A 13,847-nucleotide genomic window follows, 5' to 3' on the forward strand; every position below is an offset into this window, starting at 1 on the left:
GTGCCCGCTTCTTTCGCTTTGCTTTACAGACAGGAGAAAACACGATGCTGGCAGAGGAGAGAAGAGAGACACACTGCAGCCAGAGACACACGCAGGATCGGGTATCGGGTGAGTATAATATTTTAATTATTTTTTTTAACACATTTGTCGTATAGGACGCACTAACTTTTCCCCCCTAGTTTTGGGGAAGAAAAAGTGCGTCTTATATGGCAAAAAATACGGTATGTTATGTGGTACCAACGTGTTTCACAGAACTAGGTCTGCTTCATCAGGTGAGAGGAGAGACAAAAAGATACACACACGCACACATGAGTTTTTTACATTTTTTTGTTATTCTATTTCTTTACATCAAATAATAAACTATGACCTACTGTATATTTTAATGAAGTTTGAAATAAAATTTACCTAAAAAAATTGTTTTTTAATGTATCAAGGAATATTAATACAAAACCACATAAAATCTCAATATTCATTTAACAACCTTGTTCTTTTTCACAAAATCCAATTATACAAACTGGGATGTGGTTCATTAATTTATATCAATCACTCACCTCATTTGAGAAAACACATCAAAATATCACAATAAAAGCAAAACAAACTGCACACTCATGGTACAAAATTTTGTTGTTCGGACTCATACAATTGTAAATTAAAATATATAACTGCTCCTAGAGATATCACACCTGGACTACAAAATTTGCTGCAAATTATCAAGGTCTCCCTACCTCAGTAACTGTAGCCTGTCACCGAAGCAGTGGCAAACCATGAAGGAGACATCCTAGCAATGCAACAACACATCAGTGATTTAGAGGACAAGTTCTTTACAGTTCTCCAACACTCGAAAACAACAAACTGTAAGTTCACAATATTCCTCCCTAGCTGAGAAGTACACAGACCTGGAGAATCACTCCAGACATAACATTTTTGGGTTTTATTGGCCTGCCGGAAGACATTAAACAAACGGAGCTCCATAATTTGTGTACCACTACTCTCTACTCTCCCCAAGGGTCTGGGTCTTAAGGCACCACTGTGGGTTGAAAGGGCTCCGAGTTTTCCCCTAGTAATAAGAAAACACTGATTTTTGCTGATTACCCTGCTGATACCATCAAACAATGTAGGGCCATTTTCCTTCACGTGCAAAACATGGGTTACCAAGGGCCAAAAATTTGTCATAGATCAGGGGACCTGAACTTCAAGCAGGGACTGAGGCTCCCTTCAAGGCTGTCCTCGTCAAGCCTACACTGGCACAATAGTCATTATTTGTGTTAATAAATCATCCAAAAATGACCAAATTTTTCAAAGATGTCATTTCACCCACCAATACTCTCAAATCAAGCACTAGCCTAAAGCTCATCTAAAGCCTTTCCCCACTATACAATTTAGAAAATTAGACGAATAGTACCTGAGCACTCCAAAACCCTTCAATACTCATAGGACACTAGGTAATACTTCTTGCTCACTTGTGGCTTGCGGAACAAGTGGCTCTGAATAAGGACAGTTAGACAACACAGGAGTTGTGTTTTTGATATTGTGTAAGACATTTGACTGTTGAGTGACTGTTTATCTTTTTTCCTCCAAATCCTTTTTCTCTTTTTCTGTCAATTGCAAAATTATAAATAATTTAAATTGAAAACCCAACTCTCCATCAAGCATATTTGGGACATTAAATAATACTAAATGTAAAGTTGTGCACTTGGAGGCTAACAACATGCATGCTTCATACTGTCTAGGAGGAATACATTTGGGGTATGCGGATAAAGACAGGAAAAGATGGCTTTTTCTGGCAAACTGGGTATTGTAAAACTTTTTAAAATAACCATTATTTATAGACAAAACATAAAAACGTAATTGTGATTCAGACAAAATTGACTGGACAATAGGAAATATGATACCCTGTAGGGAAATATAAAGAGTCTATGTACACAATGGATTAGACATATGCTCCTTAAGGGTCTTTAAACATCAGAGTATAGATAGATTGTATCGAATATGATTGATCAGTATATATAGTTACTGTCTCAAGGCTAATGCGTTTCACCCGAGGTGGGCCTCTTCAGGGGAATTAAAGGGACCCTAGAAGTTGTAATAATAAAATGTATGAATAATACATCCAATATTAATCTAGATATACTCAGCAATGAGATATATATTTTGAACTGACTTACTTGTGCATTAAAGGGTTGTACTCGGAGACAAAAGTAATTGCCAAATGGGTTTGGATATTCTAATAAAAATTTATATGAGGAGTGCAAGATATATTTAGGGTCAAATAAATTATTATAATATTATACAGTATCTTACTTGATTGCTTAGACTTATGTGTAGAATGGAAGTTGAGCGGAATGTAATTAGTATGTACTTGGTGTAATAGAGGTTACAACTTCTATGAGGTAGGTATCCAGAAGTAGACTATATAGAAAAACAAGGGGTCCAGTTAAGTTTTAAGGGTATTAGTACATTACTTAGGTGGATAGTACTTACTTAGATGTGACTGGATGGAATTAATAAATTCTACGTAGAAGGTATGGTTAAAAAAATAATTTTTTGTAACCACATCCAAGTGATATCTGCACCAAAATAAAATTGCTATTGTTTCTTATCAATTATGTGTGTGTACGAATTGTAACATTTTAAATCAATGGTGATAATAAATATATCCACAGGATGGGAGTACCTGTAGTGTTTTGTTGAAATTTTCCTGAAACACTCCTACATGTATAAAGTATTCATTTAAATAAATGATTTCCCTAGTAAATCATGAATCATTTAATATTAGGTTAGTATTCAGATAGTAAATGTATAAGTATGAAATGAATTATACCTGATGAAACAATGAGATTAATACATCTAAATTGTTGATTATTCCTCCAAATATGTATCAAAAAATGTGAACAGCTTATCTAGAAGGAAAACAAAAATATGGAAAACTGGTGGTTTAAATGCTCAAAAATCGTATTAGAAAAATGCCAACAAGGGGTTAACTTACTGGTTCCGTATTGTTGGTATGTTTAAGACGTGGAGCAAGCCAGCGGCCCCCGTCCACACAAATGCTCGATTGGAGATTCTACAATTTCATATGAAAAATAATCACAAGTGTAAAAGATGTAATAATTGAAATGTTGTTACATTTCAATTATTACATCATTAAGATAGCCTTCCAAGTAGGAATTAAATTTCATAAATTATATTTACTTTCTTTATCTCAATACATTAACATGTTTATTTACACTTGCATATGTAATTGTAGAATCTCCAATCGAGTCATTTCCCCCTTTTTGTGACATTTTCTGGGTTAATTGTACTCTTCCACCTTCCTCTCGTGAGGTCAATATACCCAGTAAGTCAAGACTATTTAGATGAATCTGCTTATTTTGTCAAAAAAATTGCCAAACTTGTAAGAATACTGTGGAAATTCTATTCTATTATCATTAATGTAATTTCTAGGGTCTCGGCAATCCCCTGAGGAAGCCTGTTTAGGGGCGAAATGCGTAGGTAGAGACCATATGTACAGTACTGACCCACATCTTGGACTTTTTAGTGAAAGTATTTTTTAAAGTCATGGTTAAACATTGCCATGGCCTCTTTTACCAATTATGTTTCTAAGAAGTATATGATTTAGTAATTGAAATAAAAGGTTTTATGTCATGCTAGACTTATTTTCTGCCATAAAGAGCCGCTATTTTTCCACTTTTTCTCGTTGTATTTAAGAATCCCACATCAAAACTCTCATCACTTAACATGGATATGTGACTATTTTTATCACATTAGTGAAGTATTAGATAGGCCACTGTGTATCACATAGGGTGAATACTTATTGAAGTAGATTTTCAAAACTGAATGTTGATTTTCCCTTCTTAGTAAGGTATCACATGTGCATTCAATGTTTTCAATCACCTGCGGAGGTCATAATTCCCAATGTTAAGTTGTGAACACATGATTATCACATCTCTTTCTTTATAATAAATCCATTATTTCAAACTCATTTCTCTCATTTCATGACTTAAATAATTTGAATTGATTTCTAATCCCCTAAGTATAACGATTTATTATATCTCTTCATCTATTGAGTTGCATAAAATATATTCAACTAATTTATTATCAATTATGGTGTGAATGAGCTGAAAAATCTCTCCATATGCCATTCATTCAATTGACTATGTTTAACATATCCATTAAATGCACGTATGTATGCCTGTTGTTAAACCTCCATCTCAACACACAATTCCCACAAATTTCCAATCAGTATACATAACGCACTTACTTTTTAGTTGTTCCTTCTATGGTGGCAGGATTAAATGGAAAGGAATCTATATATGAAGCCCCATGTTTAGGAGCTGCAGCTACTGCTGTTGCCTGTGATATAATCACTTTTGTGTTTAGCTTGTCTCGCTCGTGGTGCAGCTGCACCGTGACATCAGCTTCAGGAACAACATCCAGAAGCAGTGTAAATAGAGCATTCTTTTTACTGAGGAGAGAGATACAGGGTAGAGAGACACTCTGTCTAGAGGCTGTGTCTCCACTCCTCATTCAGTGCATTTCATACTGTCCATTACATCCGTTGTCACATCCATATAGATTTCTTTAATGTGTCTGCTTTTATTGTTGGCATTCTTGTATTTATGTATTCATGATTTTAGACAAGGAAAGGATAGAAAAATTAGCGGCTCTTTATGGAAAACTTGATTAAAACTAGATAAAATCCTTTATTTAAGTCATATAAAATAATCCTACAAACATAACAATATACATGAACCATGCAAACACAATAAGGAAGAATCTTTTGTGTTTACTATACATAATACAAAATCTCTTAGCAATGTATTGTATTGATGTGTTTTAAAAAAGGATGTTCATCAACACTAGATTCAAGGGTCAGAATTATTAGTACAGGTATTACATTCTCACCTGACACGTTTCGCCCTAATGGGCTTCCTCAGGGGACAATGAGATTGATATATTGACCCGGTAGAAGTAGTAATGATAGGATGAAGGATCAGAAGCTGAACTCACATCAAGGGCCAGTTTTAGATAGCAGGTAAGTAGGTTGGATAAGCATTGGACGGTATATTGGTTAGTGTAACTTATTGAGTATTCATTTCTTAGGTCAAAACGGGGGTGTTCCGAGATGTGTTCCATACGGAACCTAATAGAACTGTTAGTGAAAGATATCTTTATCCTTGGTAGGGTTAACTCTTAGTAGGATATGAAGCCTGTATACATATAGTGAGCAATGTTCTTAAGAGAGTGATATTATGATGATGTACCTATTCGATAACTGAGGAGTAAATGAGTAAGAAATTAATCCAGTATGTTGTAATAGTGTAGAAACAATAACAGCAGAAGGAGACGGACGGCTGCCACCAAGTTTGCCATAAAGAGACGCTAATTTTTCTATCCTTTCCTTGTCTATTTAAAATATAAAGGCTCAGCACAATTACTTCAGTAACTTATTTTTATATTACTTAGGGTACTGGCCTTTCATCATTTGTACTAATTATTCAGGATTTTGACAGAAAAGAGATGCTTGTACTTTACTGAAGAATGGCAACAGCTGATTTTATTTTAAACATGTTAATATGGGTTGTAGTCCTAAAGAGTTTTTTTTTATTTTTTATTTGGAAAAATTAAAAAGTGTATGTATTTCATATTAATTTGATAGCATAAAAATAATATCCATTTTCTTTTTGTTTTGAGTGTGAATTCTACATTCTGGGTTCTAATTAATAAGTACAACGTAAATGACAGTTTTGAATGTCATTAAATAGCAAACCAATTTTACAATGTCATATTAGTGCAATCCATCAGAATAAATTATGATGCAGTAATTCATAAATCCATGGATCAAGGAGACACTGTTTGAATTATAGCAGAATAATTAAGCTTATAATACTATTCCCAATTTAATTACCATACAATTGTATATTTTTTTTTTAACCATAGTATTTTGACTTTTTTATTTAACACTGAGCAATGTTGAGTTTGATCTAATTATTCATGAATTTTGAATACCATATCATGTCAGAATGAAAAATCTATAGTGTCTACCTGGTACATGCATATCATGATCACATTAACTGAAGACTTATTTCATCTTCATTGAAATTGTGTTTTTAACCCATATGGTGACTAACCGTGACATTACCATGTTTAATATTGTAAATATGTTCAAATATTCTTTTCTAATTTGCGCTTTGTTTTTCCTATGTAATAGCAATTACAGCTACATATCCCTAGGTGCACTACACCTTCTGTATTGCAAGTTACTAAATTACAGCCTAAAAAATTGACTTCCTTTGGCAATTTGAACCTAGTGTCATTTGGTTGATAAATCCACTTACATTATTTACAACAACCGCCTGTGATAGTACTTTTGTACATTCTTTTTATTTTTTTGGTGTTTTTAAAGTGACTTTTTACCAATTTTGTCTCTTAGTGATGGGGCTCTATGGTAAGTAACAGATGGAAACTTTCCCTATACATTTACTAATAGAGGGGTCTTCTAGCAATACCGGTCAGAATTTTTTGTAAATTTTTAAAATATTTTCATGATCTTCAGTATATTTCGTTATAAATCCAGTAGAAGGGTTTTTTTTTCTTCTAGATAATTTCATCAGGTATAATTTTTCATTTCACTTATACATTTACTATCTGAATACTAAACTAACATTAGATCATTCAAGATCATTCAAGGGAAATAATTTAATTTCACTATTACTTTATACATGTAGGAGTGTTTCAAAGTACAGTGGTACCTCGGTGTAAGTCCGCTTTGGAATAAATCCAACTAGGTATAAGTCCTGTTTGGACACAAAAAATTTTGCTTTGTGCTAGAACTTGTATGGGTCAAAATGAGTCATAACACCACGCGCTACCCTTTTTTAACTCTCACGAGACAAAGCCACGACTACTCACGAGCGTCAGTACACCAGTTGCTACCATTCAGTGAACAACCCGCGCAAAAACTCCCTGTGAATTACATAACATCTCCTCCTCCTCCCTTCTCAGCACCATCCCAGTAGGCACTCGACTCTTTTCATGGAAACGGATTAATCATTTTTCTTTTATTTCTTATGGGAAAAATTGGTTTGGTATATGTCCAAGGATCTGGAATGGATTAGGAACCTATACCAAGGTACCACTGTACTTGGGATAATTCCCAGAAAAATTTCAACAACCTGAAAACACTACAGGTATGCCATCTTGTGGATACATTTATTATCACAATTGATTTAAAATGTTACAATTCGTACACACACATAATTGATCACAAACCATAGCAATTTTATTTTGCTGCAGATATCACTTGGATGTGGTTACAAAAAAAATATTTTTTTAACCAAACCTTCTTCGTACAATTTATAAATTCTATCCAGTCACATATAAGTAAGTACTATCCCCTAAATAATGTACTATAACCCCTAAAAATACTAAAACCAGCTTTAATGGAATTTCTGCTATATATGCATGCTTCTACGTCTACTTCTGGATACCTACCTTAAAGAAGTTGTAACCGCTATTACACCAAGTACATATTTATTACATTCCACTCAACTTCCATGTTTCTACACATAAGTCTTGGCAATAAAGATACTGTATAATAATATAATATTATCTTTGACCCTAAATATATCTTGCACTCCTCATATATATTTTTGTTATTAGAATATTCAAACCTATTTGGCCATGGTTTGAGAATGATTACTTTCCTCTCCGACTACAACCCTTTATTACATGAGTAAGTCAGTTTGAAGTATATATCGACTTGCTGAGTATATGTAGGTTATTATTGGATGTATTATTCATACATTTTATTATTACAACTTCTAGGGTCTCTAATTCCCCTGAAGAAGCCCACTTCGGGTGAAACGCATCGGGCTTGAGACAGTAACTATATACCAATGAATCATTAACAATACAATCTATCTATACCCAGATGTTTAAAGACCCTTAAGAGCATATGTCTAATCCATTGTGTACATTGACTCTCTATATTTCCCTACGGGGCATCATATTGCCTATTGTCCAGTCAGTTTTGTCTGAATCAGAATTATGTTTTTTATGTATTATCTATAAATAAAGGTTCTTTTAAAATATTTAACAATAGTCAGTCTGCACGAAAAAGCCATCTTTTCCTGTATTTATCCGCATAGTATAATTCCTTATGGCTTGGCAACTACTACAGTAGTCTTCAATTGAACTCCTATGGGATAAAACTCTCCTGTGTTGTTGTTGTTTGTATATTTGGGGGAGTTAAAAATCGAAAAGGATCTGGGAGTTTTGGTAGATCATAGACTTAATAATAGCATGCAATGCCAATGTGCAAGGCTAGCAAAAATATTTTCTTGTAATAAAAGAGCAATAAATTGCACAGATCAAGACATAATCCTGCTCCTGTACAAAGCATTGGTCAGACCTCATTTGAGATATACAGTCCAGTTTTGGGCACAAGTTCACAAAAAGGATATTGTGGAATTGGAGTGATTGCAGAGAAGGGCAACTAGACTAAAAAAAGGAATTGAGGAGCTCAACTATGAGGAGAGATTAGCTGAACGGAATCTATTCTCCCTTGAGAAGAGACGTTTAAGGGGGGATATGACCACACGTATATGAATGATCTATATAGAGAACTCTCTTAATTATTCATTTTAAGGGGCCACTCTATGTTTGGAGGAAAAGAAATGTATTCTCATGATGAGGAAGGGATTCTTCACAGTAAGGTTTGGGAAAATTTGGAATAGGCTCCCTCGGGGAAGTAGTTTTAGCAAGTACTATAGACTGCTTTAAGAAAAAGCTAGATGCTTCTCTAGAAGCACAAATTTTAACTGTATTACGGTATTAGAGTAAAGGTAAGAGACTGTTGATCAGGCGAACATCCGATTGCCTCATGGAATTAGGAAGGATTTTTTTTTCTCCTATTGGAGTAAAGTGAACCAGGGTTTTTTTGCCTTCCTCTGGATAAACTATGCCTATAGTGTTTTTATCTGGCATATGTTTATTTCCCTAGTGGTTGAACTTGATGGACTTGATGTATTTTTTCAACCTGACTTTGTAAATTATTGCCACAACAGAAGTCTGCTTAATAACCACTGTTTGTTAAATTCAGCTGTTCAGCTGCTGTTACTCTTATTTGGGTATGCTAATTGTTACTAGAATATTAAGTTGTAACTCCATTAAATTATGTAGTGTCATTTTGTTGTATATTTACACCCCTTTATTCCCCTTCAGCTAAACCTGAATAAACAATAATAACTTGGCACCACTAAAAAACCACCAATCTTTTTAAGGCTCCTTTAAAGCTGGAACTCTTCGGAATACGTAGCCTATAATGGCACAGCCCCACTATGCTAGTGCAACAGTAGTTAGTAGAACACATGTGGGGAGAAGTGCAAGAAGCCCCAAAACTAAAATCCAGGCAGAAGTGGCCCCCCACACCCTAATAAGGAGCAAGGTCTGGCTTTCCAGTAGACCCATGAAAAGAAGCTGGCAGGATTTGCTGCCACAGTAAGGGACAGTTTGGCTTTCTAGCTGCCCCAAGATGAGAAGCTTCCAGGAGCTGTGCTCACATCTCATCTGAGGGAAAGTTTTATGATCCCTATATAGGAAAGATTTAACCAAGGATTATCTGCCCTTCCCCCAATCCCAAGTCTGCAGAGCTTCCCTAGCACTTACATGACCATTAGCAAGCAAGGTGGGTCCTAAACTGGCTATTGACCCAAAAGAAAAATAAACGGGGGAATGTTCCTGCTGATGTGCAGGAAACACAAGACTTGGGTAGCCCTGAGAAGGGCTGGTTTTCAATGTGTTTTGGGGGTCGTGTTTCCTGTTTGGTGGGTACAGCCATCTCATGTATGCTGTCATGGAATACTACTTGCAAAGTAATACAGAGGAAATCCATAGAAACACAGAAGAGATTCAAACCTCTGTGAAATAACATGCACATCAGATTGTTGTCTTACTACTCACTAAGATAATCCTAATTAACCTAACCTTTAACTGAATACTTTATTTTGCTGTTGATTTGGGGGGATTCTTTAATGCCATCCATACGCTTAGAAGGCAGGAAAATATAACCTTTAATTTTAGGGGATCTTTTGGTTTAGAAAGGAAGAAAAACCTACTTGTAGCTGTTGATCACCATGTCATTTATCGAAACATGTCCTTTACAAGTCATTTCTCGAAACTGAAAACAGAAAAGTACAGCACTGTAGTGGATTATTAAAGAAAACCGCTAGACCTTAGACTGCAAGCTCCTCCTACACTTACCCTATTATTGTGTTTAGACTGTTCAATGCTAGCAGTAAAGAGGAAACATCGAGCTGGAACTCCTGCTTTCTGTGCACAGTTGATGTACCTGAAATATGACACCATGTTATTGTAATACTACATACATTTAAACTTTAACCTGGTACTACGGCTGTCTGTCACCATGTTAATTTTAGGATGATGGCAGGGGTAATCAGAAGCAGCACTAGTTCTTAAACATGGTATACTGATGTTGCATTGCACAAAAACCTGCCCTGGAACTAGCATCTTTTCTGTTGACTGACAGTACAGCCTTCAGCATTTTTGGAAGCTTTGGCCCTGACAGTGTCACTTTGCATGCATTATTGATTTTCTTTTATATCTCAGTGACTGTATTTTATACTCTATGACTTTGTATGTATACATAGGAAACGGACAAAAACAACAGTGCAGAGTGAGGTAAGTAAGCATTCAATAATCCCAAAGGTGAAAGGTGCTGTAGATGAGCTGCTTACAGACAAAGATAAGGGAGGACTTGTGAAGGAGTATTTTGTTTATTTTTTAGTATACAAAATAATTACAAAAGGATAAAATTAACAGAAAGACAACAGTGTTCAACAGGTGGGAAGAAATTGTAGGTAGGTGGCAGCTCCTGTATTGTGACCCAACTATTCAGTAATCACCCAAAAACAGACGGGGGGCTACTGAAAACTGCTGGGTGGTTTGCCTGGCTAAAAGGGGCTGGGGAGAACACTGGACAATATTACTGAGAAAACATCAAATACTATGAAACCCACAAAACAAAACTGGTTAGCCTTACCGGCCCCGGGACTCCACATCTGGGTTGGTGTTATCAATAACAATGCTCTGGCCATTTCTCAGAGCTTCTTCACAGGCTGATACACACTTCTGCCATGTTCCAAGAGTGTCCTTAAATACACATCAGGAAAACATTTTATTAACCTACGGCATGTTGTAAAGACAGAATATAATAACCTAAGGGATGTTATAAGGACAGAATATAGTAACTGTTGCTGTCATTATCTTGTGCAAGCTTGAGGGTTCATATTCTGATCCTAGCTTGCTACAGGGTGTCAGGGACTTCAGATAAGCATCTAGTAATATTTAACATCTAATAATCTAGAGTCATCCAGTCCTGCAGCTACCATACTATTTTGGCTTAAAGGTATAGTGAAAAAATTATATACAATTATGAGAAGAAGAAAAAACTGGTTCTCAGTAGGTCGTAAATTAGGTGTATGCTACCTCTGATTAACGACGCATAACATATTACACATTACTATGTAATTATTTATTTAACAAGGGCTAAGTCAAAATACAGAAGAAGCAAGAAAATGTAACATTTCTGTTGGAATTAGAGTGTAAGTACCAGCCAGGTGCTGGCAATTAAATGCACATAATTGGTAATCAGCAACTGTCCCACCCCGCACCCCTGTATAAGCTAAAGTTTTGGCAGTTTGCTAGTTTGGGACATTCTGGTGTGTGGTAACACTAAGTCAAGGCAGAAAAGATATCTGCATTGACCTTAGAAAAGCAATTGTGGCTACCCATCAGTCTGGAAAGGGTTATAAAGCCATTTCCAAACAATCTTAAGCCGATCATTGTAGAATGAGAAGGATTATTCACAAGTGGAAAACATTTAGGACAATTGCCAGTCTTCTGAGGAAATTCAACACAACCCTTTGAGACCTCTGAGAGTTACGTGCTTCAGCTGGAACAATAAATATTAATTAAAGTTTACAACAGTACAATTAGAAAAGGAGTGAACAAGGATGCCATGAGAAAGCCGTTCTCTCTGAAAAGAAAATGGCAACACAGCTAAGGTTTACAAAGTTGCATCTGAACAAACCACAAGACTTCTGGAACAATGTCTTTTGGACAGACAAGTAGATAGGTTCGGCCAGGACAAAATATAACTTGGTATTAAAAATACAGACTGTTGTGATCCAGGGAACATCCAATTGCCTCATGGAATCGGGAAGGAATTTTTTTTCCCATTGGAGCAAAATGTACCAGGGTTTTTTTTGCCTTCCTCTGGATCATATATGTCTATAGAGTTTTATATCTGGGATCGGTTTATTTCCCTAGGGGTTGCACTTGATGGACTTATGTCTTTTTTCAACCTGACTTACTATGTAACATCTGAGGATAATGTACAACACCAAATTTGGCAAACAGTCAACACAAAATATCAGTACAAGCACCTTATGCCAACTGAGCTTGTTTGCATCCACAGGACTTGGGTACCTTGCACTCTTTGAATTGACCATGAACTCCTCTGTATATTAAATATACCTACAGTCAAATGTGAGGCCATTTGAGCAAGAGCTAAAACTTTGTTGAAAATGTGTGATGCAACAGGACACTGGTCCCAACCACACCAGCAAATATGCAGCAGAATGCCTAAAAAGTAATGAAAAAAATGAAGGCGTTCCAATGGCCCACTCAAAATCAAAGACCTCATTTTGATTGAAATACTGTGGCAAGATTTTAAACGTTGTGCATAAACAACTGCCTGCAAATGTAAATGAACTGAACCAATGTTGTAGAGAAACATGGGCCAAAATTTATCCACAACATTGTGGAGGAGTGATAAAGCTATACAGAAAATAATTATTTTAAGTTATCGTAGCTGATGGGAATCAAAGAAAATTATAGGATGCGTAATGGGAACATGGGAATACAAAAACTACTAAATGTGGTTATGTTGAGCATATAAACTCTTTACCTCTTTATAACTACAGGTGTCCATCAGCATGCATTTTACATTTTTGTGTATTGCCTTTCACAATACACAGCGTAGTAAAATAAAAAAAGGCTGCAGATGACAAGCCTGCATACATGAGTACTATGACACATCAGGAGAAGAGAACCCTGCTCAGCCATCAATGATGTGAAGGCTGGCAAACAGCAAAAAACTTTATCCAGGACAAAGACAATTAATGTTCTGATCTGTATGCGGGGCATTCTGGGGACATATCCGTCTTGTCTTTTGCTTTCAGAAATTTTGGACTACTGCAGCTATCCCAGGAGCATTTAAAAATATTGAACTCTCCGATTTTGGAACAGGAAGTATGATCCACTGTTACACATCTTGCTAATAGCCAGTGCCCAGGGCTCAATGACTAAACAGCAGAATTCTACAAGACAATAGTAGAGGACACCCTGACTGACTGACTGAAAATGATCTCATTTTGGAACTATGGCTCAGGGCTCCTACTTTACTTTAGGCCCAGAATTATATATCATGATTCATAATTGTAAAAGTTATCCTTAAAAAAGCTAAAGATGCGCTCCTCTGCATTTGAAAGTACGTGCCTCTCTCTAGCTTCAACCAAAGGGCAAATCTCAGTAATCTATTCGGCCTTGGTGACCCCTACTGATAAATTGCTCTATATGAAGACTTGGGAATCCGAATTGGGTATTACCTGGGATTTAGAAGATTGGTGGGATACGATAGACTCCCTTTCCAGGATCTCTCTGAACTCTGCAATAATAGAAGCCAATTACAAGGTGGCTCTTAGGTGGTATCTCACTCCGGACAGATTAGCGAAAATGTTCCCCTCAACTTCTCCTCTTTGTTT

General features: G+C 35.9%; 1 protein-coding gene across 10 annotated transcripts in view; it reads right to left on the reverse strand.

The window, feature by feature from the left end:
- PNKP (polynucleotide kinase 3'-phosphatase) overlaps positions 1-13,847 on the reverse strand; it is a 285,690-nt gene that overhangs the window by 3,558 nt on the left and 268,285 nt on the right. For 8 of the 10 annotated variants that reach the window (XM_072425518.1, XM_072425519.1, XM_072425521.1 and 5 more), the window contains 3 exons: positions 11,063-11,172; positions 10,264-10,351; positions 10,119-10,180 (listed from right to left, as the gene is read on the reverse strand). In XM_072425518.1, coding sequence (XP_072281619.1) covers positions 10,119-10,180; positions 10,264-10,351; positions 11,063-11,172 — 260 coding nt within the window. Of the gene's footprint in view, positions 1-10,118; positions 10,181-10,263; positions 10,352-11,061; positions 11,173-13,847 lie in introns of those variants that run through there. The other 2 variants (XM_072425523.1, XR_011922635.1) reach the window with 2 other exon arrangements.

The sequence above is a fragment of the Pyxicephalus adspersus genome, chromosome 11 (genome assembly GCF_032062135.1).
Source record: "Pyxicephalus adspersus chromosome 11, UCB_Pads_2.0, whole genome shotgun sequence".
Taxonomy (NCBI): domain Eukaryota; kingdom Metazoa; phylum Chordata; class Amphibia; order Anura; family Pyxicephalidae; genus Pyxicephalus; species Pyxicephalus adspersus.